This window comes from Protopterus annectens, chromosome 15.part0, assembly GCF_019279795.1.
Source record: "Protopterus annectens isolate FY-2018-M chromosome 15.part0, PAN1.0, whole genome shotgun sequence".
NCBI classification, from domain to species: Eukaryota; Metazoa; Chordata; order Ceratodontiformes; family Protopteridae; genus Protopterus; species Protopterus annectens.
In genome coordinates, this window is record NC_056749.1 from 600,784,423 (window position 1) to 600,808,562 (window position 24,140).

Genomic DNA, 24,140 nt, shown 5'->3' on the forward strand with positions numbered 1-24,140 from the left:
ATGGTTGGCTGGTCATCCATCAAGTTGGTTATCATATTAGAACTTACTTCTTACTGATCTCTCTGCAGCTCCCTCTGCCCTGCCCTACAGAGACAGACCCTTTCCCTGCTTCTACTGGATTTCCTGGATACTGCCATGGTATTTCTTCTGATTCAACAGTGGCTTAACAGGTGAAATGAACGGAATGACAGGTGTTTCCTCTAATATGGCCAGTCAGTACTTTTCATTGTTTTGTTTGCTGAGGAGTAGCCTTTATTGTCTTTTTGGTGGCTCTCTGTCCTCTAGCTCTTGGTTGATAAAGTCCTTTTCTACCTCTGTTGTTGCATTATTGGCCTTCATTCCTTCCAGACAAATGTGACAGTTGCTGGAAATATCAGGCCACGTGGAATCTTTCTCTATTTAGTTCCTCTTACAACTGCTATACTTTCTGCCTGCTGAAGACCGTGTCAGAACAATCAGGAAGGAGAAGACTTGTATGGAACATTGTTTCTTTTTTCTTGACTTGTTAACATTATCTGTTCTTTGATGTCATATGGTAGGACTATCCTTGTAGTGATGGCATTCTCAACCTTTGAATTTGGTCTGTTTGCATTTACACTCATTGTGGGATAGTCTGTAACTTCCTTTAAAAATTGCCTTAATATTGCCTTAACTTAGTTTCAGTTATCGCTACTGTCAAGCCTATGATTCCTACAGTCTCTCATTGTGTTTGACGTTTCATCTTCTCGTTTATTTCTCAGAGTACTAATCTCTATTTCCATTAAAGCCACTTTGTCCAAATAAGCAGCACTAACCAAATCCTCATAATTTACTATTTCTTTGACTCCATTCCTTTAACTTCCACCTGCATACTTTCTATGTCCATTTGTCGGCATTTTCTTTATGTAGATCTGTCACTCTAGACATTACAAGTCAGCACTATCTCCAATTTCTGCCCAAAGAGATCATTAGCTTTTTGGTTGTCCACTTCTTCCATCCTTAAGGCTTTACTCTTCATGTTTTTTTCCCCTTTGGGGTTAATTGCATCCCTCCTTTAAGAATATTTGTGACAAGGATTATGCACCCCCCCAGGATAAGCTACAAGTCCTCCTTAGAAAAACAAACGGGTATTAATGACAACTGCATAAAGGTGGTTTAAAAGGAACTTAGAAATTACAGACCTTTTACTCTCTGCTCATTCCAGGCAATGTTAAAGAATAAAATTCTCTGAGGCAGGTTTGTAGAGTTCCTGACTATCAGCTGTCTGGTTGATGACTAGTACCATGGTATCATTCTGTAGAAACCTTGGTAATCCTCCTTGAACCATACCCGAGACGTGGTCACAACTAAAGGAAATGTTAAATAATCCATAGAAGTGAATCATCTGGACTTCAGCAAAGCAATGACATCGGCCTCACAGCAGACTGATGGGGAAATGATACCTGGAAAACTACCCAGAAATGATGCAGTTTAATGGGTATATGATCAGAACTTGTTCCAGATCTTGGGTTGCTAAAACCAAGTTCCCCAAGTCAAGATGTGAAAGTTATTCAAACACAAAGATTTATTTTCTTTAATTTATAAAGGAGTGCAGAGGAATATCATACTGAGTCACTTACAGATAGCAATCCCTTGTTTGCTTGCAAGCTGCAGAGGTAGGATTGTTTAAAGATAAAATTAGGTTTAATTCCAAGACAAAATTAGGCAACCCTTAGCAAATATCTTCAACAGTCTTTGGTTATTCCTAAAAACGATAAGCTGTGACTAGAATCCATTACCTAGTTAACAAAGAATATGCAAAGCAGAGCTTGTTGGGGCTTACCTTCTTGAAGGAATTACAGGCGTTATAGATTCAGAGATGCAAAGCTGGAGGGTCCTGTGCGTTGATTTAGGTGAAACAGCCTCAGGGCCATTTGTTCCATTAAATGCAAATGAGGAGAATGTTTGTTTGGAAGCCTGAGGTGATATACCTAACCTTTGCAGAAAAACCTTAATGCTATGGTTTGGTACAGCACACACACCTTCGGTTTCTTTTTCTAGTAATGCAGGTTGAAATTCATGTTTATAAAAGGCTGGACAATTCTTTCGTCTCAGAGCATTTTTACGAATAAGGTGTGCATGCTTCTGCTGTTCATTCTGTGATACAAATAAAGCATCTCCTGCAATGTCACTCTCACCCGATGTGCAATCTGATGCCATCTGGAGGTTTGGAGTTTAGTTGGCAATTCAGATATGGATAACCCATTAGAGAACTGTACCTTGGAGAAATAAAAAGAAAGGATCTAGTGTCAGTAAGCTTGTAAAGTAGATTTGATGACAATTCTAACCAAAGACTTGATATCTCGGAGTATCCACAGTGAAAGTAGGGCTAGTGCACTGCTGGAGGTTGACTGGCTACGTTAAAAATTGTCGATCCATGTAACTTTTGCTTTTGTGGCTAAAAGAGTTGCAAGGAAAACTAAATTTATCCAATTAATAAATTATTAAATAAAGCAAAAATAAAACTGTCTCTTCTGGTGTCATGTTCCTTCTTAACATGTTTGCTTTATGTCACTGACCAATCCCATCATCACATATTTGTAGGAGTGATACAAAGTAGCATGCTATGGTTAGCGATGATTCAAGTCATAGACCAAGAGTGACGCATTTGACCTTCCAAAATCCAAATATATTCTCTGTCACTATAGTTCAAACAAAAAGACTTGTGTGGTAATACCACATCCCATTCTTCATATGACATTAAGGCCTATTAATTCAGCCCTGCATCCCAGTCACCATCTCTCATTACTAGCAACACAGCAGTGCTTTCCTCTACAACAAACCCATGGCATCATATTGCAATTTGTACATTAAGGCCACAACACTAGTTTCACAAATATATACACTCTGCATTAGGCCCATAGTATCTATCTACAGGCCTTGCATCAAAGCTAGAGAAGCCTTGAGTTCATGTCAAGTTAGTCTATTAATCAAAGCAATAACACTTGTTCTGCACAGACTCTGCACTGAGCACACAATATCTATCACTCCGCAAAGTCAAGGTCATAACACTGGTACATACCTCTCAACTGTCCAGATTTTCACAGAATGTCCACATTTTCCCTCATATATTTTATCTGTTCCCCATAAAATTTGTATTTTTCTGACAAATCACTAAGGATTGAAGTAATTAAATGATGATATACATTTGCGTTTTAGCCTTCATATCCTTCAGAAAATGCACAATAACACAAATTCAGTTATTCTAGCAACTTTTGAAGTTTATAAGAGCAATATTTAAAATCTGTCCCTATTTTTGGCCTTTGTCCCACCATTGTTTTAGGCTTTGTCCAGATTTTTTGTATTACACAGTTGAGAAGTATGCACTGGTACTATGTACACTCTGCACCAAGCTGATGTTATCATTTTATGATATTGTTATTGGTCATCAAGGCTAGAAAACTGGTCCCCTCAGTCACACACACAGAAATGCAAACACACACACACACATGCGTGCACGCAGTCTTGCACCAGATCCATGGTATCAAACTGTACTTGTGCATAAAAACCACAGTATCATTGCTGCATGCATTTTGAACTAAATGAGCCATCATATTAGTTTGTGAATCAATGCTTTAACTCTAGTGCCCCATACACATACACATACACACTGAATTCATGGCATAATACTATAGTCTGCATCTTAAGACTATAACTGGAACACCGCACACCTGTACCTAGCCTGTGGCACCATACAGCAATTTGTACATCAGGGGGTACATGCTATACACCTACTGAGCCAAGGCTGCTGGTTTGAGCATCAGAACCAAAACACTGGTGCCCCCTATACCACATACCAAACATACAAACAGGCACATATGCATGCGTATATACACACACACACACACACACACACACACACACACACACACACACACACACACACACACACACTCACAATCCCATAATGCTCCAAGCCCATGGAATCATGCCACAATATGTGCATCAAGACTATAACAGTAAAAGCACAGTTACTACATTCAGATAATCTCTGCTAAAGGTCATAAGCACAGCATCACATATTATGAACCAAACACATGGCATTGTACTGCAGTCTTTGCATCAGATCAATAACAGTAATACTATACCATTGCCACAAAGGGCAAGAGAGCATATTTCAGTTAGTTTACCTAGATGATTAAGTGATAACACAGTAGAGCATAATGCAGTTTGTTCATTAAGACCATGAAAGCAATGACATAGTATGTATTGGACTCATGCCCTCATATTGCAGTCAGTGTTGCATGAAGGCCATGGCATATAAAACCCTTTCTTCATCAAGTTCATGGTATCATATGAACTATTTGAATCAAAGCTTTAAGAACCATCACATACTGTACCACACTTATGGTGGCATATGCAATTTGTGCATTCATGACCTTACAGAAGCACTGCACACTCCAAAAGGAATATGTTGTACTATAATTTAGTCAGTATGTGGAAACCATAACAAAGAAATTGTATTTACCACCAAGTCCATCCCATCTATCTGTAATCTCTCTGTCCAGGAAATAATAGCCAATATGCTCAGCACCAAGACCATGGTATAATATAGCAGATTGTGTTTTAAGCCCATAACAGCAGCACCACATACTGTTTGCAATCAGCACATGCATGGCATTTAAGCAATACTGCAATCTTTGCACCAAGCTCACTTTTTTAAACCACAGTCTGTGTATCAAGGACAAGAAAGCAGGTCCACACACACTGAATCAAACACATGGTATCATAACTCATTCTGCACATCAGGCATATTGCACTGACTTAAGCATCTGGAAGCATTATCAAACTTTTTATTTATGCCATGGGACCAGTGTCACATGCCTTAACCTCATGGAAGCATGCCCTACAGTCCTTGTTATATATCCCTATCCTTGTATGAGGCCATGAAGGTAACACTACAGTTAACGTCTTGGAAGTAATGCCACATCCCTTGAACTGACTTCATGTTAACAGCAAAACAGCCTCATATAATTAGTTCAGTAATATAGCAGCACACCTCCTGTGCTCTACCCATACAAATAACCCATGACAGCAGTACCACACCATAAGCACTGACCCCATGCAAGCAGCGTAACACACCACCTCTTGAAATTCAGTTAAATAGCAGTACAATATTCCTTAGACCCAGCTTATAAAGCAATATCATTCCCACTCAAATGAACTTATGGCAGCAGCAATGCACCTTTTCAAGTGAACCAATGGAAATAAACTCTACACCCCATTTACTAAACCCAGTGCAATAGTGCTGCACTGGTGGCAATGAACATTGTGTCCCTCAAATTAAATCCTTGGAAACAGCACCACCCAGCTTGTACTGAGACTACCAAAGTATGACTATATCCTATAGGTCAAGCCTTGACTATATCCCCTAGATCAAGCCTTGTATTGAGTCCATGTTGGCAGCACCACAGATCCTCAACTGAATCAACAAAACTAAGATAGTCTATCTTGTATAAACCACTGCATTCCTTGTAATAAGCCATGTAAACAGCACTGCACTTCGTGTAATAAGCCATGGATGTAGCACCTCATCTTTCTTGTAATAAGCCATGTAAGCAGCACTGCACTCCTTGTAATAAGCCATGTAAGCAGCACTGCACTCCTTGTAATAAGGCATGTGAGCAGCACTGCACTCCTTGTAATAAGCCATGTAAGCAGCACCACACTCCTTGTAATAAGCCATGTAAGCAGCACTGCACTCCTTGTAATAAGCCATGTAAGCAGCACCACACTCCTTGTAATAAGTCATGTAAGCAGCACTGCACTCCTTGTAATAAGCCATGTAAGTAGCACTACACTCCTTGTGATAAGCCATGTAAGCAGCACTGTACTCTTTGTAAAAAGCTCAGAAAGCAGCACCACATTCCTTGCAATAAGCTATAAAAGCAGGCCCACACTCCTTTTAATAAGCCATGTAAGCACCACCACACTTCTTGTAATAAGCCATGGAAGCAGCACTGCACTCCTTGTAATAAGCCATGGAAGTTGTGCAACAATCCTTATAATAATCTGTGATAATAGCGCCCCACTGAATGTACAACATAGAAACATTAGCAGCATCGGACTCACCTTATGGGGATATTAGCTCCTACAAAGTCTAGTAAGGAAAGATGTGTAGCATTAAGAATTTTCACAACTTTAGTAAAACACATTGCATGAAGTCAAGTATGTATTGATATAGCTGATAATCTATTTTCAGTATGTCAATACAACTATGTCAATACATACTTTCACATAGCCAGTAATGTATTTATATAGTTCATACATACTAAAAATTGATTGTGTAATATTTAGATATTGAATTTTTTCCATTATGCCTAATCCTGAGCTAAACAAATTGTTCCTAGTCTGTGCCTTAGAAATACAAATGGCTATATTCATAAGCAGAATATGAAAACAAATAAAAGTTGAGTTTAATTCTGTGCAACGTTTAATGAGAGAAAGTAATATATGTTGAAATTTGGACTGAATTCTACTAACGTATATAAAAAGTAAGCTAAGTAAACTATGTACATTAGGGTCTATATTAAATCAGTGAATGCTTAAAATAGCAAACGCTGATTTATCGACCCTTTAAAAGTGAAAGCTTAAAATCTCGAAGACACGGACTGCTCCACAAAAAAAAAACAAAACAAAAAAAAACTTCAAAACACTAAATAAAGTGGGGGGGGGCTTCACCCCCCCACACCCTGCCTACTTAAATATACCAACTCCGAGATTGCACCACAGTAGAGGGAATGGCAAAGTCCCAAAAACGGCCCAGCGATTCAGTAGTAGCCAGTTTATATGGGTGCCTTCCTAAAGATGTAGCTCCTTTTCTCTAGGAGAATAAGTTTGCTCATTTTTGAGTAATTTATTTCTATGGTGGGAGTAGCAGTTACTATGTAGTAGTTTGTAAGCTAGGATTCTTTTTTGTTTTTTTTATTTTTTGTCCACTTCCAGTCATACTTCACAGTCATCCCAGTGCCTCACATCCTTTGTTTGGTCTACCTGCACTGCAATCTCCCCCTGATGAATGCCAAGTTTCACACTGGGGCCAGTGAGGAGCTTAAAGGCATCCTGGGAGGCAGTACAATGCTATCTATCTTCAATTTGGGGGGGGGGGGTTCTTTTTTTTACAACCTACACAAAACCCTGCCTCCTCTCCTATATTTGCTGACCTTGTCTGAGGGTTACTCCTCTCACTAGACCACAGTTCCCCTTAGGGGGCATCACTGTTGAACATCTCTGCTAGTACCTAAGATGCTAAGATGCTAAATGAACAGGTGTCACCTGGGCCACATAGTTAGTGCTCTATGCCTCTGCATTGGCTGCACGTAAGGATATTTAAGAGTAATATGGCTATAGCTGATAATGACAGCCTTCCCTCAGGAAATACAATTAAATACAACTCCCCCAATTATTACTAAGGAACAGGGTCTCAATGCTCTCTCTCTCTCTAAGGTCAAGAACACTGGAATGCACTGCACTGATGGGCCCCAACATTATTCAAGGCTGCCTTTTAAACAGCATGAAATAGAACCTATCAGGACCTTTGGAATCACTATTTAACTGCAGCCTCTAAATGGGCTTCATGCCTCATAAATGGAGATTGGCAACTATCATTCCTCTGCACAAAGGTGGGCTAGCTATGGACACTGGAAACTAAAGACACAAGTCTCACTAGTCTCATGAGCAAAGCCATGGAAATGATCAATAATGACATAGGAAACCTTCAGATACTGGATCCAACCCAATATGATTGCATCAAGAGCAGGTCACATCTACTCAACCTGGTGGACTTCTTTGAGAAAGTCACCAAAGCAATGGGCAAGGGCAAAATGGTTCACACTGCCTACCTTGACCTGGCCAAGGCATTTGACACAGTACCCCACTCTGGTAAACCCTTATGTCACCCAGTGGAAGCCAGCTGGCTCACAGACAAGACCTAGGAAGATGGAAATGGGGAGTCTGCCTCTACAAAGAGGCCTTTCAATGGCAGAGTCCCTCAGGAATCAGTCCTGGAACAGCTCCTTTTTGGCATCTACTTCTCGGAAGTCAAGGCCAACATCAAGAGCCTCAGGCTGAACAAATTTGCAGATGACTGCAAATTAGAAGCAGTCATAGAATCCCCCACTGACACTAATGTTTTCCAGAAAAGTCTGACATAGAAAAATAACTGGTGTCAAAGACACAGACTAAAACTACATGCCAAAAATGCATAACAGTATCCTTCAGGAAATCCACTACCCCTGGTAATTACCCTAAGAGTCAACCCAGTAGTCAAGAACTCAGGATATACACAGAGAGAAATCTAGCCTTTGACCATCATGTGCCTACACTAGTGAGGAAATCATTCTATGCTGTGCAACTTATAAACAAAGATATGGCATCTAGTTGCAAGGAGGTCATTGTTTGACTGTATTCAATATTCACCAGCCCTATCATTGAGTACAATGCCCCTTTGGTATGTACTTAACCAGGTACACTCAACATTTGATATGTCCACAAAGGTTCTTCACTAAAAGAATGCAGGGCATAAGTAACATGTCCTACACAGAACACCTCAAAGCCTTATCCCTGTATTCTGTCTCTTGCAGGCTATTGAGGGGAGATCTATGCCTGGCATACAAGGCACTGTCAGACCCGAACCTAATTGACCTCCTGCATATCGCAAAGCAAATAGCATCAGAATTACCTGTTCTAAAGACTTAAATCTTGTCTGTGACATAATGAGGACCCACTGGACAGACAGGTATGTATCCCAAAGACTAACCTACTCTGGAGCAGGCTCCCCATCCATGTGAGTCAGAGTTCCTCTCTAACCCAATCAAGTGTAGCTTGGACAATTCAGTGGGAAACAGGAAATTCATTCCAAGCTTGGTACATATTTCTCTGATGGACACAGACAGCCAGCCTGCAAATCTTTCATCTCCCAGGCCCCTGCTTACATCAACCAAGGGTAGCCAAACTTGCCAGAGATTTGGGATGCCTGACTAGGCTTAAAAAGGCCCCGGTGGTCATTAGCCTTTTAAACTCCTATTAACCTAATGACATTTGGAGAGCGTTCTACAGTGGTGATTCCTATTGTTGGAAAGATGAATAAATCTGAGGGTTTTAACTTTTTATAGATTTATAGATTATATAAGTCTATAATCTATCTATTTTAATTTTTTGGAGTTCTGGGAAAAGAGTATGAAAATGAATCATTTACAAGCAGAGGCCGACGAGATGGACCATTTAAAAGCTGCCTGTATCCATTTGAGACATAGGTGCCAAACCAGTGATGAATTTCCTATTCCCCATCCAATTGTCCAAGTTACACTTGAATTGGTTTATAGAGGAACACTGCTTCACATGGATGGGAATCCTATTCCAGAGAAGGAGTTGTCTGTGAGACACATACCTGACTCTCCAGCGGGTCCTATTTATATCACAGGCAAGGTTTAAGTCTTTAGAAAGGGTAATTCCTGTGCTGCTTGTTTTGCAGATATGAAGGAGGTCTATCAGAGTGGGATCTGAAGATGCCTTGTATGCCTGGCATAGATCTCCTCTCAACTGCTTGTGAGTGACAGAATAAAGGGATAGAGCATTGAGGTGGTATGCATAGGACATGTTACTTATGCCCAGTATTCTTTAAGTGAGTGACCTCAAATGACATTCCATTTGCTGGATTTGCCTAGTTAGGTACACACCATAGGGGTTCATGGTACTCAATCATAGGTTTGATGAGTGTTGAATGCAGTGGAACAATGACCTCCTTGGACCTAGATGCCATACCTTTGCTTATAATTTGCATAACATATAAAGATTCCCTCAATAAAGTAGACACGTGATGTTCAAGGGTTAGATTACTGTCTACATCTGTCCCCAAATCCCAGACTATTGGCTCGACTCTTAAGGGTTGTGTTGTCAATAAGGTAGTTACCAGGGGTGGCAGACTTCCTGAAGGAAATTATTATACATTTCTTGGCAATTAGCTTTAGTCTACTATGACACCATTTATATTCTTGTGTCAGCCCTTCTTGGAGAACATTAGTGTCAGTGGGGGGATTCTAACTAAATTGCAATTGTTTGCAAATTTGGTCAGGCAGAGGCCCTAGACAATGGCCTTGACTTCAAAGAAGTAGATCCCAAAAAGGAGAAGTCCCAGGACTAATCCCTCAGGGACTCCACTGGTGACTGATCTCTTTGTTGAGGTGGACTCCCCAATTATAACTTAACTGAGTCCTGTCTGTGAGCCAACTGGCTAACTGCTGGGTGACATAAGGGAGAGAGCATTGAGACCCTGTTCCTTAGTCAAAAATGCCAGAGTGGGGTATTGTGTCAAATGCTTTGATCAGTTCAAGGCAGGCAGTGTGAATAATTCTGTCCTTCTCCATTGCTTTGGTGACCTTCTCAAAGAAGTCCACCAGGTTGAGTAGGCATGACCTGCCCTTGACGAAACCAAGACAGAGCTAAAGAATGCCTTGTGTTTGTCCTTGGCCAGGAAGGCCAAATTTACCTCAAATTTGGCTTTTGTAGACATTATTTATCCTTGAGTTGTTTGTCTAGTTTGATGAGAGTTCTCTTATCCTTCTGGGTGCTACACCTCCTAATATTTTCTTTGTTTTATTATACAGTCTACTGATGTTGTGATTCTATCAGGTTTGCTTGTTTTTTCAGTTAGTTCTGTACTTATTCCTGGTGGGTACAGCTGCCTGTATGCAGCTATTAACATGCTTGTATAAAGTTTCTGTGAACAGTTTAGTGTAGAGATCAGTGTTCTCAGGGTTTGGGGGGAGGGATTGAAATTTTGCCACATTACCGCTTAGTAGGAAGTTAGCCTTAGAATAGTTCCTGAACAGTCTGGGGTTAGCTGCTGTTCTAGGTCTTATTTTTACTTCAAAGGAAACTATTTTGTGGTCTGAATTTATACACCCTTGGACATTTCACTTGGGGTTGTGCAGCACTCTCTGATATTATTGAGGGCCAGATCCAGTATGTTTGGTTCCCTGGTTAGCATACTGACAATCTAGTCCAGAGAGTTTGTGTTTACAAAACCCAGGAATCTCTGTGCCTGCATGTTTGGTGTCAAATATGATTCCCAGTTAATACTGTGGCAATTAAAGTCACCACTGAATATGGTACTGGGTTGGATGGTGTTTCCAGTAAGCTTAAATACATGTTATGGGTTTCCTGGGTCATATACTATTAAACCTTGGTGCATTTGGAGTGTTGATACATGAAGTTTATGAAGACTTTTGAACAAATGTAGTGATAGACATCAGAGATAATTGTAGATGCATTTACTTCAGCTGGTTTGATTAGTTTTATTGTGAATCATAGTAGAATCTTTTTGTTGATGTCATCTGGGGAAAGTCTTTGTAAAAGGACTGAGCATTTCTCCTTGCTGAATGTCTCCGATGGATGTAGGAATAAGTAAGTGACTAGTTTTAGGTCTTGCATTTTTAGAAATATGTTCTGAGATGCTAATTTATATTATAGCAACCACATACTATGGACAAAAGCCATGATAGGGGTCTGAAAATCTGACTTGCTGATTAAGGTAACATATTAGCTATGTATGCATCAATCTTGATATGATCTTGACCAAACAGGTCAGTAAAGCAGCTGGCTTATAAATGACCATTTGATAAAGCTGTCCACTCTTGTGCACAGGATCCAATACTACTGTGATGCATTTATAGGTAAGTACTATGCTAGCTACCCATTTTAAACCTAGCCGATTTCCCTTTCAGATATGAGAATTAAACTTTGTGCCTTTCATCTGTGACGTAAACAGCTTAACCATTATGCCAAACCCTAACCTTCTCTATCAGCTGTCAGGTGCTTTTGTTTTCAAGCAGATTAGTATTGGCTAAAGTTCATAACAGGAGAAAAACTAAAGCAAAGAAATGTACCACTTCATGACTTGTTGTCTGTAGTATGAAGAAAGCAAGTGCTGGAACGGGCACAGTTAGCAGATTTGGATAGAAATGTGTAAGTACCAGAATATTTAAAGGTGCAGTTTACAAGGTATTTGCTGAACGATTTAACTGTATCTAAACTGGAGACATGACTCCATTAGATTCCTACAGTATAAGGTATACTGCTTAACAGTACGGTGATAAGTTGCCAGAATATTTTGGCTAACTTAATTGTGCAAGTTTTGATTGTACATAAAGTACTGCTATTTGCTAGTGTGGCAGAGGGATTTACATCTGTGTTGCACAATAGTCTGTACTTGCCAAAGTTTGTCTTGGATTTAGATTCAATAAATATTTCCAACTGATTGCACCTGCTGTCTGTCATAGCTTTGAGTTTTGAGGATACCCATTGATGGTTCTACTGCCTAAGACATAGTATATGTGACCAACAGCTAATAATAAATGCAATCAGGATTTTTTATTGCTCCAAGTTTTTCATGCACCTGGCAGTTGTAGTCACTTGGACCTTTCTAACTTATAGCTTGTTTCAAACAGTAAAAGCAGTGTAATGTTTGCCAAAAGTGTCAGATAAGGGATCAGCTGAGGTAATGTTGTTAGATTTCATTGTTATAAAGTATTCTATTCTTTTTGTGCACTTGCTCATTCTAAATGGTAGTGTTAGGAGCTGAATGAAACAATGTCTTAGCACTTTTGGGATTTCTTAGTAAAATCTATGCTACAAAGGATGATAAATTATCACATTAATAACTAGGTCCTAAGTACACATTCAGTTGTGATGGACTTGGGCACCCAGGTTGATAGTAAACTGACTGTTGACCACCATATTACCTCCATTGTACAGAAAGCTTTCTACATGGCCCACCTCATTAGTAAGGGTATCTCATCCAGGGGCAAGGAGGTCATAACATCCCTGTATTCTTCCCTTATAAGACCCATTACTGAGTACAATTCCCCTTTCAGCATGTACCTCACAAAACACATGTAGCAGCTGGAGAGACCACAGAGGTTCTTCACCAGGAAAATCCAAGGCCTCAAACATCTACCCTGTACAGATTGGCTAAAACCCCTGTCTCTCTACTCAATCTCATACAGACTTCTCAGAGGTGACCTCTGTCAGACATACAAAGCAATTTCAGACCCCACCTTGATGGGACTGCTCCATATCCGCAAGTGAGGCTCCACTCGAGTAAACCACACGCGTGGCCTCAATCTGGTCTGTGACATCAATAAGTCTCATTGTTGGGACAGATTTGTGTCCGGAGACTGCCCCTTCTGTGGAATAGACTCCCTCTCCATGTCAAGGAGAGTATCTCATTAACCCTTTTAAGCGCAACCTGGATAACTGGATAGGGAACAGAAAATATACCCCTGGGATTCCACCTGTGTCTCTGCTGGACAGGGGCATTAGGTGCTGACTGATCGAAGCATGGGCTAAATTCTTGGCTAGGTTTGTAAAGGCCTCAGGGCCAATAGCTTAATAACTTCCTATGATCCAATGATCCTATGAACATCAGAGATACCTGAGCAATACCATTTTATGGAATTCTCTAGTTTGCAACTAGCCTTATCAGGAGTTGATATAAATATCTCTTATCTATACATATGTACCCTTTCTAGTATGCAGTTTCATCACAAAAAAGCTTCTTTTTACTTGGTGTGATGAAGCTGAATGGAAGGAACAGAAATTTGAAGTTTACTGTAGAAGAGAGTTGTAATTTGTCAAGAGCCATTTAGTTTTGGAATTCAGTCGAAGTCTTATAGCTCAAAATAGTGAGTAATTGACTTGTGATTAGTGCCACATCTCTGAAAGTTAAATTATATGTGGTTGTTAAAATGTGGGCTATACGTGAAATAAATCTTTTGGTTACACATGCTTCTCGTTTTGAAATGAATAATTTAGTTCATTATTAATATTTATCAGATTTTGGTAGAAGAGAAAAACTTCATTATGTACTGGAATTCCCATGGATATTGCAGTTTTTTTTTTTTTTGCATTTGATAGCTAAAGTTGTTGTATTCTTTAAAGTCAGAATGAGCACTGTTACTGAGTTTATTGTTAAGAGTTTAGAGTGTGGTCTTGAAATTATTTGATTATGCAGCATAGATATGAACTAGTGCAGATTCAGGTGCAGCTAAATGTGACAGTAGCAGTGAAAAGGGAATTCTAATTAGAAGGAGGAGAGCCTTAGGAAGAGAGAGACAGGCTTAGTAGAAGTGAGGAAACGGGAAGAAAGAAGTATGTATGTATCACTTCTTTTGGTGTGAGGGAGCAAAGGGGATGATTGTTGCAATTAAACACAGTGCTTTTCTGAGTAAAAACAGTCTGTTCCTCTGCAGTCAGACAGGCAAAGCTTGCATGCACACTAAATGGAGGCAGTGGTGAGACATGAATGCAGAGCTGTGCACCCAAGTCATCCTTTTGACAGGATTTACAAAGCCTCAGAATGTCAGAAGTAAAGCAGACCTAGTGAAGGAGGAGGAAATGGCAGGATAGGAACGGGGAATGCTGAGGAGGATATAACTGCAGAGGCGCAGTAATTGAAAGGAGCAAGACTGCTACTGTTTCCAGGGAACTTGGATAGTTGTACAGATGCATACAGGACAGAGAGAGAGGGGGAGGAGAAACACAGAGAGAGAGAGAGAGAAAGAGAGACAAAGAGAAGGAGAAAGAGAGAGAGAGAGACAGGGAAAGAGAGAGAAAGAGAGACAAAGAGAAGGAGAAAGAGAGAGAGAGAGACACAGGGAAAGAGAGAAAGAGAGACAGGGAGAAGGAGAAAGAGAGAGAGAGGGAGACAGGGAAAGAGAGAGAGAGAGAAGCGACAAAGAGAAGGAGAAAGAGAGACAAAGAGAAGAAGAAAGAGAGAGAGACAGGGAAAGAGAGAGAGAGAAAGAGAGACAGGGAGAAGGAGAGAGAGAGAGAAATAGAGACAGGCGCACAGAGAGAGAGAGAAATAGAGACAGGCAGAGAGAGAGAGAGAAATAGAGACAAAGAGAAGGAGAAAGAGAGAGAGATAGGGAAAGAGAGAGAGAGAGAGAGACAGGGAGAAGGAGAAAGAGAGACAGAGAGAGAGAGGCAGGGAAAGAGAGAGAGAGGGCACATAAGAAAGGCAGGTAGCTCAGCCCAGCAGTTAAGGACTGAAATTCAAACGAAAAGACCAGGAATACTGAAGACAAAAGAGAAATAAGGGAAAAGGCCAACTCATACACAGAGGTTAAAGGACAAAAAGAGACTTAGAAAGGGAAGTCACTTTGGATGATAAGTGGAAAGAAAGGTAAATAAACTTAATAAAAGGAATTAACAGACAAGGGGGTGAACATCAGATGGAAGGCGTGCAAGCAAGATGAAGGTCAGACAGCAGGTAGTTGTTGTCGAAGGTATTATTGTGACATTATCCTCCCCCTTTTAAGGGATTATCGCGATCAGTTCATTGATTATTTAAAAAGCATGCATGTAAGAAAAGTAAGGATTAGACATAAAATGAAATGGCAATTCTAAATAACTAAGGACAATGTCATTTTGTAGACTGGGGCATATTTACATGATTGCTATGAAGAACAACTTTATAATTGTTTTTAAGTATGATGATTAAATCTGTATGGGGCAGAATTTATTTTATCAATACCTCTGGGGAATGGAGTGTGTTTGTTTTGTACACACTATTTGGTTAAAAGATGATAGTCTGGAAATATTAAGTTATATATGAAAGTCAAATTACAGGTAGGTAACTTTTTTTCCTGGGCAGTGCACTAATTAAAAATGCATGTTTTAAAAATGTTTAAATGAAGATGGATGTCAGACTAGAATGCATCTCTGTTTCTTGGCACTGACCTGTCAATAGAAACTATATAAAATGGGGTTTATAAAATAAAATGGATTTAATGAAGAAACATGACATTTCACAGTAATAGACTGCCATTTCTCAATATATGAATACTGGAACTAATTACTTCAAATGATAGGCTGCTAATATGAAAAAGACTGAAATCTAAATTTTCTACTGCCTATTTTTTCTACAACTTGAAAATCCAAGCAGTGCATTAGATTTATTAAAGAATATCTAATATAACAGATGAAAAGTAGAACAATTCTGAAGCAGCGAGAACTTGTCTGCTTTTCAGGATGGAAACGGGATAAGGATACCATCTGCAGTGAGTGCACAAAAAAGTTAACTGCAAGCTGCACAAAATTTAGAATCCATTGGACCTAGATCATACAATGCCAAATAATCGGATTCTTACACTTACAGATAGAATCAGATACATATTCAAAGACTTGAAGAAGGGCAAAGGAGAATACCTCCAGAAAGTATACAGAAACAAAGTTTTAAGTAACTCCATGCAAGACTACCTTCTCAGGGGAAAATGGTTCTGATGTTACTCCTAAAGAAGAGAAAACAAAAGTTCAGGGCTATAAAAATGACGTTTTTTCATTCATTTCCAGTACCACTATATCTCATTCCTCAAGCTCCTTAGGTTGCAACATCAACTACCACTAATATTACTGTTCTTTGGAAAGATTTGGGACGGCACTCATAAACATGGTCTACAACTGCATACAGAAGATACACCCTGCAGACCACATACCAGTGTCTTAAACTATTCATGAAAGTGCTGTAACTCCCTGGGGTAATACTGCATACAAATGCATATTTGTGTGGGTACAGGTAATTATTGGTTAATCAGGTTAGGTATATTAGGAACCTTTGCAATTCAAAGTCTTGAGGTACAGAGTCAAGTGCAAATGGAAGATGAGCAACTGTATGTAAACAAGTGTAGTCCATTCATATCATTATCATAAAAAGGGCGCTGATGATCTTCAAGCATATTGCTATGCATAGCAGAACTAGGCTGTGTAACAACATCAGAGAAAAACGTATTACTATTACAGAAATGTAAAGCTGAACCATAGGGAAGCTAATACTGTGTATCGTGGACACCAGCTCTGTACTAGAGCCGCAAACCATGGCTCCCATCACTGTGGCACAATGGATGACTTCTCAATAGATGGATGAGCACACCTGATCACTGCACTGGCTTAAAATGATAACAAGACATCCTCCATATCCTTAGCAACTGAAGTTGACTTTAAATCTCTCTCTTCTAAGGGTGTGAAGCATGAGGGACCTTGGTGTATTGCCATCTACTATAGTATAAAACCACCACACAGTAAAAACTCCTGGCTATACTAACACACTCTATGGAACACTGTTAATCAGTACTAATACCGTGTCACCTGACAGACATGCTGTATTCTGATAGGCAGCTAAATGGATAATGTTAAAACAATGTCACTACATGGTCTCCATAGGATCTATGCCCAGAGTAAGCAACGTTTTTGCAGAGAAGCAGCACAGTTCATGATCAACATGGGCGGGGGGGCGGTTATACATAGCAGAACAATGGCATGAGTTACTATTATGATTTGCACCACTTTCAGGACTATGTATAAACACCGATAACACACTATGCAAAATATCCATGAATACCACAAATTAAGCCATAAAATGCTCTGTACAGTGACTGTCAGGCCTACCACCATTTAATATATAGGAGTCTTATTTAAAAGCCATTACTGTACTTAGACTGTATATAAAGTGATTGTTGATTCATTTAGGGGGACTGAAATGCTACATTACTGATGGAAAATGTTTCTTGAAAGTTGAATCTCTACAAAAATGCAAATGGCTTATTGGTGTACGATTTTGTTATTGTAAGCAACTTGATAATATACCTTACAGTACTTCTCAGTAATATTCTTACAGAGAAAAGGGATGTAGCATATAATATACAGTGCATCACATTAAGAAAGGGGTGACAGGTTAAGGGCATATAGATCATTTATTTACTTTATTTATTTAGTTATTTATTGTATTTGTTTACCAGGTAGTCCGACTGGCTAGAAAACTACCCCTTTTCAGGAGAGGCCTGGTGAGAAAAGCTCCAAAAATATTCCGCCATTACATAAAGATCACAGTAAGCAGAGCTCTACAAGTAATAAACAAATAGATACAATTTAAACAGAGCATCATTAATTAACAGCAGCATCATGTAATGAGATGTGAAACTTTTTTTTCCGGGTGGTAAAGCTCCAGAAAAAAAAATACATAAATAACATAGTAAACAGAGATACACAAGTAAAGAACAGAGGTATACAAGTAAGTAACTAAGAAATATGCAATATTTAATCAAAGTATCATCAATTAGTAGCTACATCTGAAGAGCTACAAGACATATTTGTAAGTTAACTTGGTAGAAGTAGACAAGAGGAGGAAATGGAGGATTAGTGTTAACAGTTGTGAAAGAATGTTTTAGGACAGGTAAAAGGAAGAAGAGGGAGAGGCAGAGGATAAGTAGGAGATACTGGACCTATAACTAAGGGAATAATTCTTGGAAAGAATAGGAGATAGTAATGGGTAGGACATTTATCATCCAGGAGCTGTGCATGTACAGAGCCAGGTATCATTTAGGTACTCATTACGTAGTCATGTGTTTACTGGGCTCTTGGTGTGAATGCTATTCATGCCTCTGTCTTCCCATTGTGGCCATTCCTTTTTTTTTCAAAACAGGTTTATTGTTTTAACATATAAGAGAAATATCATAACAATTTTATACAAGTAATTAAAAATAGGTATTATTATAATATTCAACAAAACAACTAAAGTATTTACAAAGACATCCACTATAATCAGATCAATTAATTAAACTAAAATACCATGCTATTGAAATTAAAATTTTTTTAACAAATTTTGTAAATTATCCCATACAATATAATATGATGTTTTTCCATTTGTTCTTGTCCTAATTGTGTTTATTTCCATATGGCACACTATATTCATAACATTTTTAAATTCATTGAACGAAGGAGGTGTATCTGAAATCCAATTTCTAGTTATTATTTTCCCAGCCACTGCTAGAATAGACCATAACAAGGGAAGCTTAACCTTTTTAACACTTTGAGGTACAGGTGTGTTGAATAATATAAGAGATTTAGAAATAATGAAATTATCTGTAAAAAGAGCCTGCAAAAATTCATTAATTGACTTCCAGTATTCTTTCAATTTTATACAGTCATAAAACATATGAGCCCAGTCAGCATTAATTTCTACATTACATCTCTTACATAAATTATCTTTATTATTTATTTTATTCATCATCAAAGATGTATAAAAAGATCTATGTAAAAATTTCCATGTATAAAGTCTCCAGACAATGAAAGACATAGTTCTATAAGCAGATTCCAATATATATTGTTTATCTTGTTGATTTGGTGGATCCCCATTAATAGAAGTGAAATAATTCCAGTATGAATCTACACTGTAAAAAGTTTCTTGTCTGATAATTTTATGTATGTATGAAAGTTTACCTTTATCAGAAACTTTATGTTGTAAATTTAATATCAAGTAATCAATCAGTGTTGGAATAGATTCTTTAACTGTTATAGACATTAGATCTATTTTATTAATGAGATGTTGTCTAAAGGTCTGAACTTCTAACCAGCAAGTTTCTCTTAGATCAAATTCTTGTTTTAAGAAATCTAGATTTTTAACTTTATTATCAGATATCAACTGATACCAGTACTTTAGATCATTATCTATAGCTAAATGAGTTCCTTCAGAAGTAGATGACAAAAGCATACCCTGAGTATACATTATAAGGAATACAATAAAATTCCATTCCCTATACTTAGGGTACATGAATATAAAGTTACGATAACTAATAATAATATTTAATGGGTAACAAACCATATGTGTAGGTGTAATAGGTGAAGTACAAAATTCCTTTAGTAACCATAACATGGAGTTATTTACAATCATATTTTTATGTGTTAAGGAGATTTTCATGAAGTGCATACTAATTAGCTCCCAATAATCTTTCCATTTTGTGACATATGACTGATCTATTAATAAAGTAATAACTTTTACAATAGAAGAGATAGTATATAAATTAAAGTCTGGAAAAGAAATACCCCTTGAGACTAGCTATTAGTATGTTTCTTTAATGCAATCCTAGGTCTATTAGGTGCCCATAGGAAATTTAACATTAGTGTATTCAGTTTCTTGATAATTATTTTTGTAGGTGGAAGTATTATTGATTGTATTAAGTATAAAATCTTGGGGAATATTATCATTTTAATAATTGTAAGTCTCTCCTCCATAGTAAAAACATATTATTCCAGGTATTAAAAAGATTTTGTATATTAAGAAAACAGGTATTATAATTATTATATATAATAGATTTAATATCTTTAGATAGTATTATACCTAAATAAGTTATCTGACCTGAATTGGGTACATATTTAGTAAAATCACTAATGAGAATATTTTTTCATGTATATATAGGTAGTATTTTAGTTTTTCTTCATTGAATATTAAACCAGAAATACTTTTAAAATTCATCATGTTATCAAATAGAGACTGCATAGAAGAATTAGATCCTGCTGATGTAATTAGAACATCATCTGCAAAAGTTGAATTTTGGATGTTGTATTTTCATCTATTTCAAAACCCTCTATGTCAGTACTGTTTCTGATCAAATTAGCCCAAGGCTCCATTACTAAAGTGAATAATAGTGGAGAAAGTGGACATCCTTGTTTTGTACCTTTAAGAATGGGTATTTTTGTGAAACATATGTTCCTACCTTAATATAAGCCAACGTTCCTTTGTATAAATGCTCAATTAGATTTACAAATGCATCTGAGAAGTTTGTGCACTTCATTAAGGTAAACAGATAGTCCCAACTTACTGAATCAAATGCTGAACTTATATCAAGACTAATAAGTGTTAAATCTTTCTTTTTCCTATTGCAAAATCTATTAATGTTAAAGTTCTTCTTATATTATCAAAAGTATTTCTATTTACAATGAAGCCTGTCTGATCTATATCTATAATGCCGGGAATGATTGTCTTCAATCTATCAGCAAAAATACTCATAAACCTTTTATAATCAACATTAAGTAATGAGATGGGCCGATATGAAGAACATCTAGTTGGATCTTTATTAGGTTTTAAAATTGGCGAAATAAATGTATATTGCCAAGATGGGGGGGGTTATTAACTCAGTTTGGGCCAAAATAAAAACCTTATGTATTAATGAATATGTACTTTTAGAAAGGATTTTATATATCTCTGGTATAATACCATCATTACCCGGTGCTTTGTTTGATTTAAGCTTATTTATTTGTGTAATAACTTCTGTATATGAAATACTCTTGTCCAATAGTTTAATCTGTTGTTTATTAAGCTTTTTATTCATGTTTGTGGTTATAAACTCCTTTATTTTATCTTTAGGTTCCATGTTAATGTTATTATGGTTAATTTTGTGAAAGTGATTTCTAAATTTATCTAGTATTTCTGGTATACTATAAACATTCTTCTTTTTTCCTTAGAGAAAAGATTTCTTTGATATGGTTTTGTTTATTCAACCTTTTTGTTTTATTTTTAAGTCTATGTAAGTATTTGGGGCTTATTGAATAAGACAAAAACTTGTATTTCTCTAAAGTTATTTTAACTTTATGAGTTAAAATTTCTTTGTATTTCTCATTTAGTTTGTTTATTTCTTCAATAACTTTCTTGTCCATAATATTTTCTTTATTATTATGTTTATAAGAGTCTAATTTACTTTGAATATCTAACAATTCCTTATCCCAAGATTTCCTTTTATTATTATACCATCTGATACTTTGTCCATATAGATATGATTTTAAGGCATCCCAAACATAAACAATGGAGACTTCAGGAGTATTATTTATGTCTAAAAATGTTTTACTTCTGAAAGTATATATTCTTTATAGTCTTTTAGTTGAGTTAAGTATGCTGGTATCCTTTTGATCTGAACATTATGAGTATTTTTTATCATGAATTCAAAAACAATTGAATTATGATCAGGTATAGGACATGAAATGATGTTGGAATTAATTAAATCTGTTACCATCTGGTTAGAAATAAAGACCCTATCTATTTTTGAATAAGTTTTGTATCTGTTAGAAACAAAGGTGTATGGTAATGATTTTGAATCTATCTGATTATTAATATTATTCAAATGATAAGAATTAGCAAAATCATTTAAATGTTTTGCATTAGATGTAATTCTTCTTTTCCCTATAGTGGTAGTATCACTTTCATGCAGTATACAATTAAAGTCACCAGCTAAAATAATATCTCCTATAGAGAATGATATGATCTTATCAAGATGATGTTTCACTGTATTAATACCAATTCCGGGTATCCAATATACATTAATTAAAGTGTAAGTCTTCCCATTAATTTGTATTGTAACCATACAAAACATTCCTTTGTCATCCTGATAAGACTTAATGGTTTTAGGAATGGGCATACTTTTATTCCATAAAATAGCCACTCCTCTTTTTTCTGAGTGTGCTCTGAACTAACCAATACTGTATATTTGTTTGTGGCTAGTTTATCAATATCTTTTTTCAAGAGATGGGTTTCTTGCAGGAAGACTAAGTTGGCCTTATGTAAATTAATGTATCTTATTAGGCTTGCCCTTTTACATGGATTATTCAATCCATTAATGTTTAAAGAAATTCCTTTTAAAGATGTCATTTGGCATTTTTAAAACTTAAGAATCTTATGATCAAAATAACAAATAACAAGATAAGTAATGTTACATCTCCTCCTTTAGGTGTACCTTTAAATATAGCTGTATTTATTGAATCTCTTATGGGATTTCGTATAGGATTCAATTTTGTTTGTAGTGACAATGAATGTACAAAATATATTGTGGATGTCAAAACTATATACAAATAACAATGAACAAGTGAAAATAATGTAAGGATTAAACCTTGCATCCAGCCTGGAGTTATAAACTCCAACTTAGAGTAGTATTTACCACTCAAGTTAACCCTCTACCCCAAGCAGCAATACCTCAGCTACCACCTTATCAATTTAATACTAGTTATATTTAACTGAGGTTAACAGTTTTCAATTCAATTATCTAGCAAGACAAGACTACACATTTGGTAAAACAGCATCATATAAACTAAAATAAACCTTTTTTTTTAAAAAAAACTGTTCATAGTACTATATACATCCATGTAATATAAAACACTTGTATTCAAATAGCATTCAAATAATCTTGATGTTAGAAATCAAGAGGAGAGAAAAATAAGTTCTAACATTCATTTAAATCAAAAACTTTGGCTAATATGATTCAGACATTACATATATTAAGATGCATCTATTTTCTGTCATCTAAATGCAATTAACAGCTTCCAAAAAAAAACCTTGAATTGCTTGTATATGAACATTTACTCAAACTCATTATTGTCAATAGAATAAAATATTGTATTCATAGAAATTGTTATAAATCATACTGCATAGTTATGCAGATTCTCAGAAACACTTATATACATATATACACACACACACACACACACATATATATATATATATATATATATATATATATATATATATATACACATACACACACACACACACACACACACACACACACACACACACACACACACACACACACACACACACACACACACACACACACACACACACACATATATATATATATATATATATATATACATACACACACACACACACACACACACACATATACATATATATATATATATATATATACACATGCATACACACACACACACACACACACACACACACACACACACACATATATATATATATATATATATATATATCTGATCTCACTGAGTTGTGTCCTTGCCAAGCACTATCTTACTTGCTGTCCCTACAATAAATCTGTCTGCTTTATACAAAATAATGCACAGCAAACACATTTTAGTAACCAGATTTTACAACCATGCTATACTACTGCTTTAAAATATATCACATAACAATTTCTTCCAGAATAGAGTTATAAAATTATTTATGCTTGTCAATCAGATGAATTAAATGAATTATAGTAATGTATATGTTTGGAACATAAGTTTTTAACACAGATTATTAAGCTGCTGTTAAGTAGATTTTCAAAAACACTTGAATAAATGTTTCATTTTCTATGCCTTCTAAAATAAGACATTTACTTACTACAAGAAACTGTATCATTTAAACTCATTATAACTGACATATTTTATGAATTATAACATATATATTTAAGTAATTATATAAAATAACTCACATTTAGGATGTTAAAGAGTTCATTTTCCTTCACATAGTCGCATTTGTATCATTTCTATTTCCTGGTAGAGTGACA

General features: G+C 36.6%; 1 protein-coding gene across 1 annotated transcript in view; it reads right to left on the bottom strand.

Annotated features, from left to right (window-relative positions):
- LOC122789943 (arf-GAP with Rho-GAP domain, ANK repeat and PH domain-containing protein 1-like) overlaps positions 1–24,140 on the bottom strand; it is a 1,460,469-nt gene that overhangs the window by 1,124,987 nt on the left and 311,342 nt on the right. Inside the window, exon 2 of the mRNA XM_044057421.1 lies at positions 1,802–2,237. Coding sequence (XP_043913356.1) covers positions 1,802–2,178 — 377 coding nt within the window. The 5' untranslated portion in view covers positions 2,179–2,237. The remainder of the gene's footprint in view (positions 1–1,801; positions 2,238–24,140) is intronic.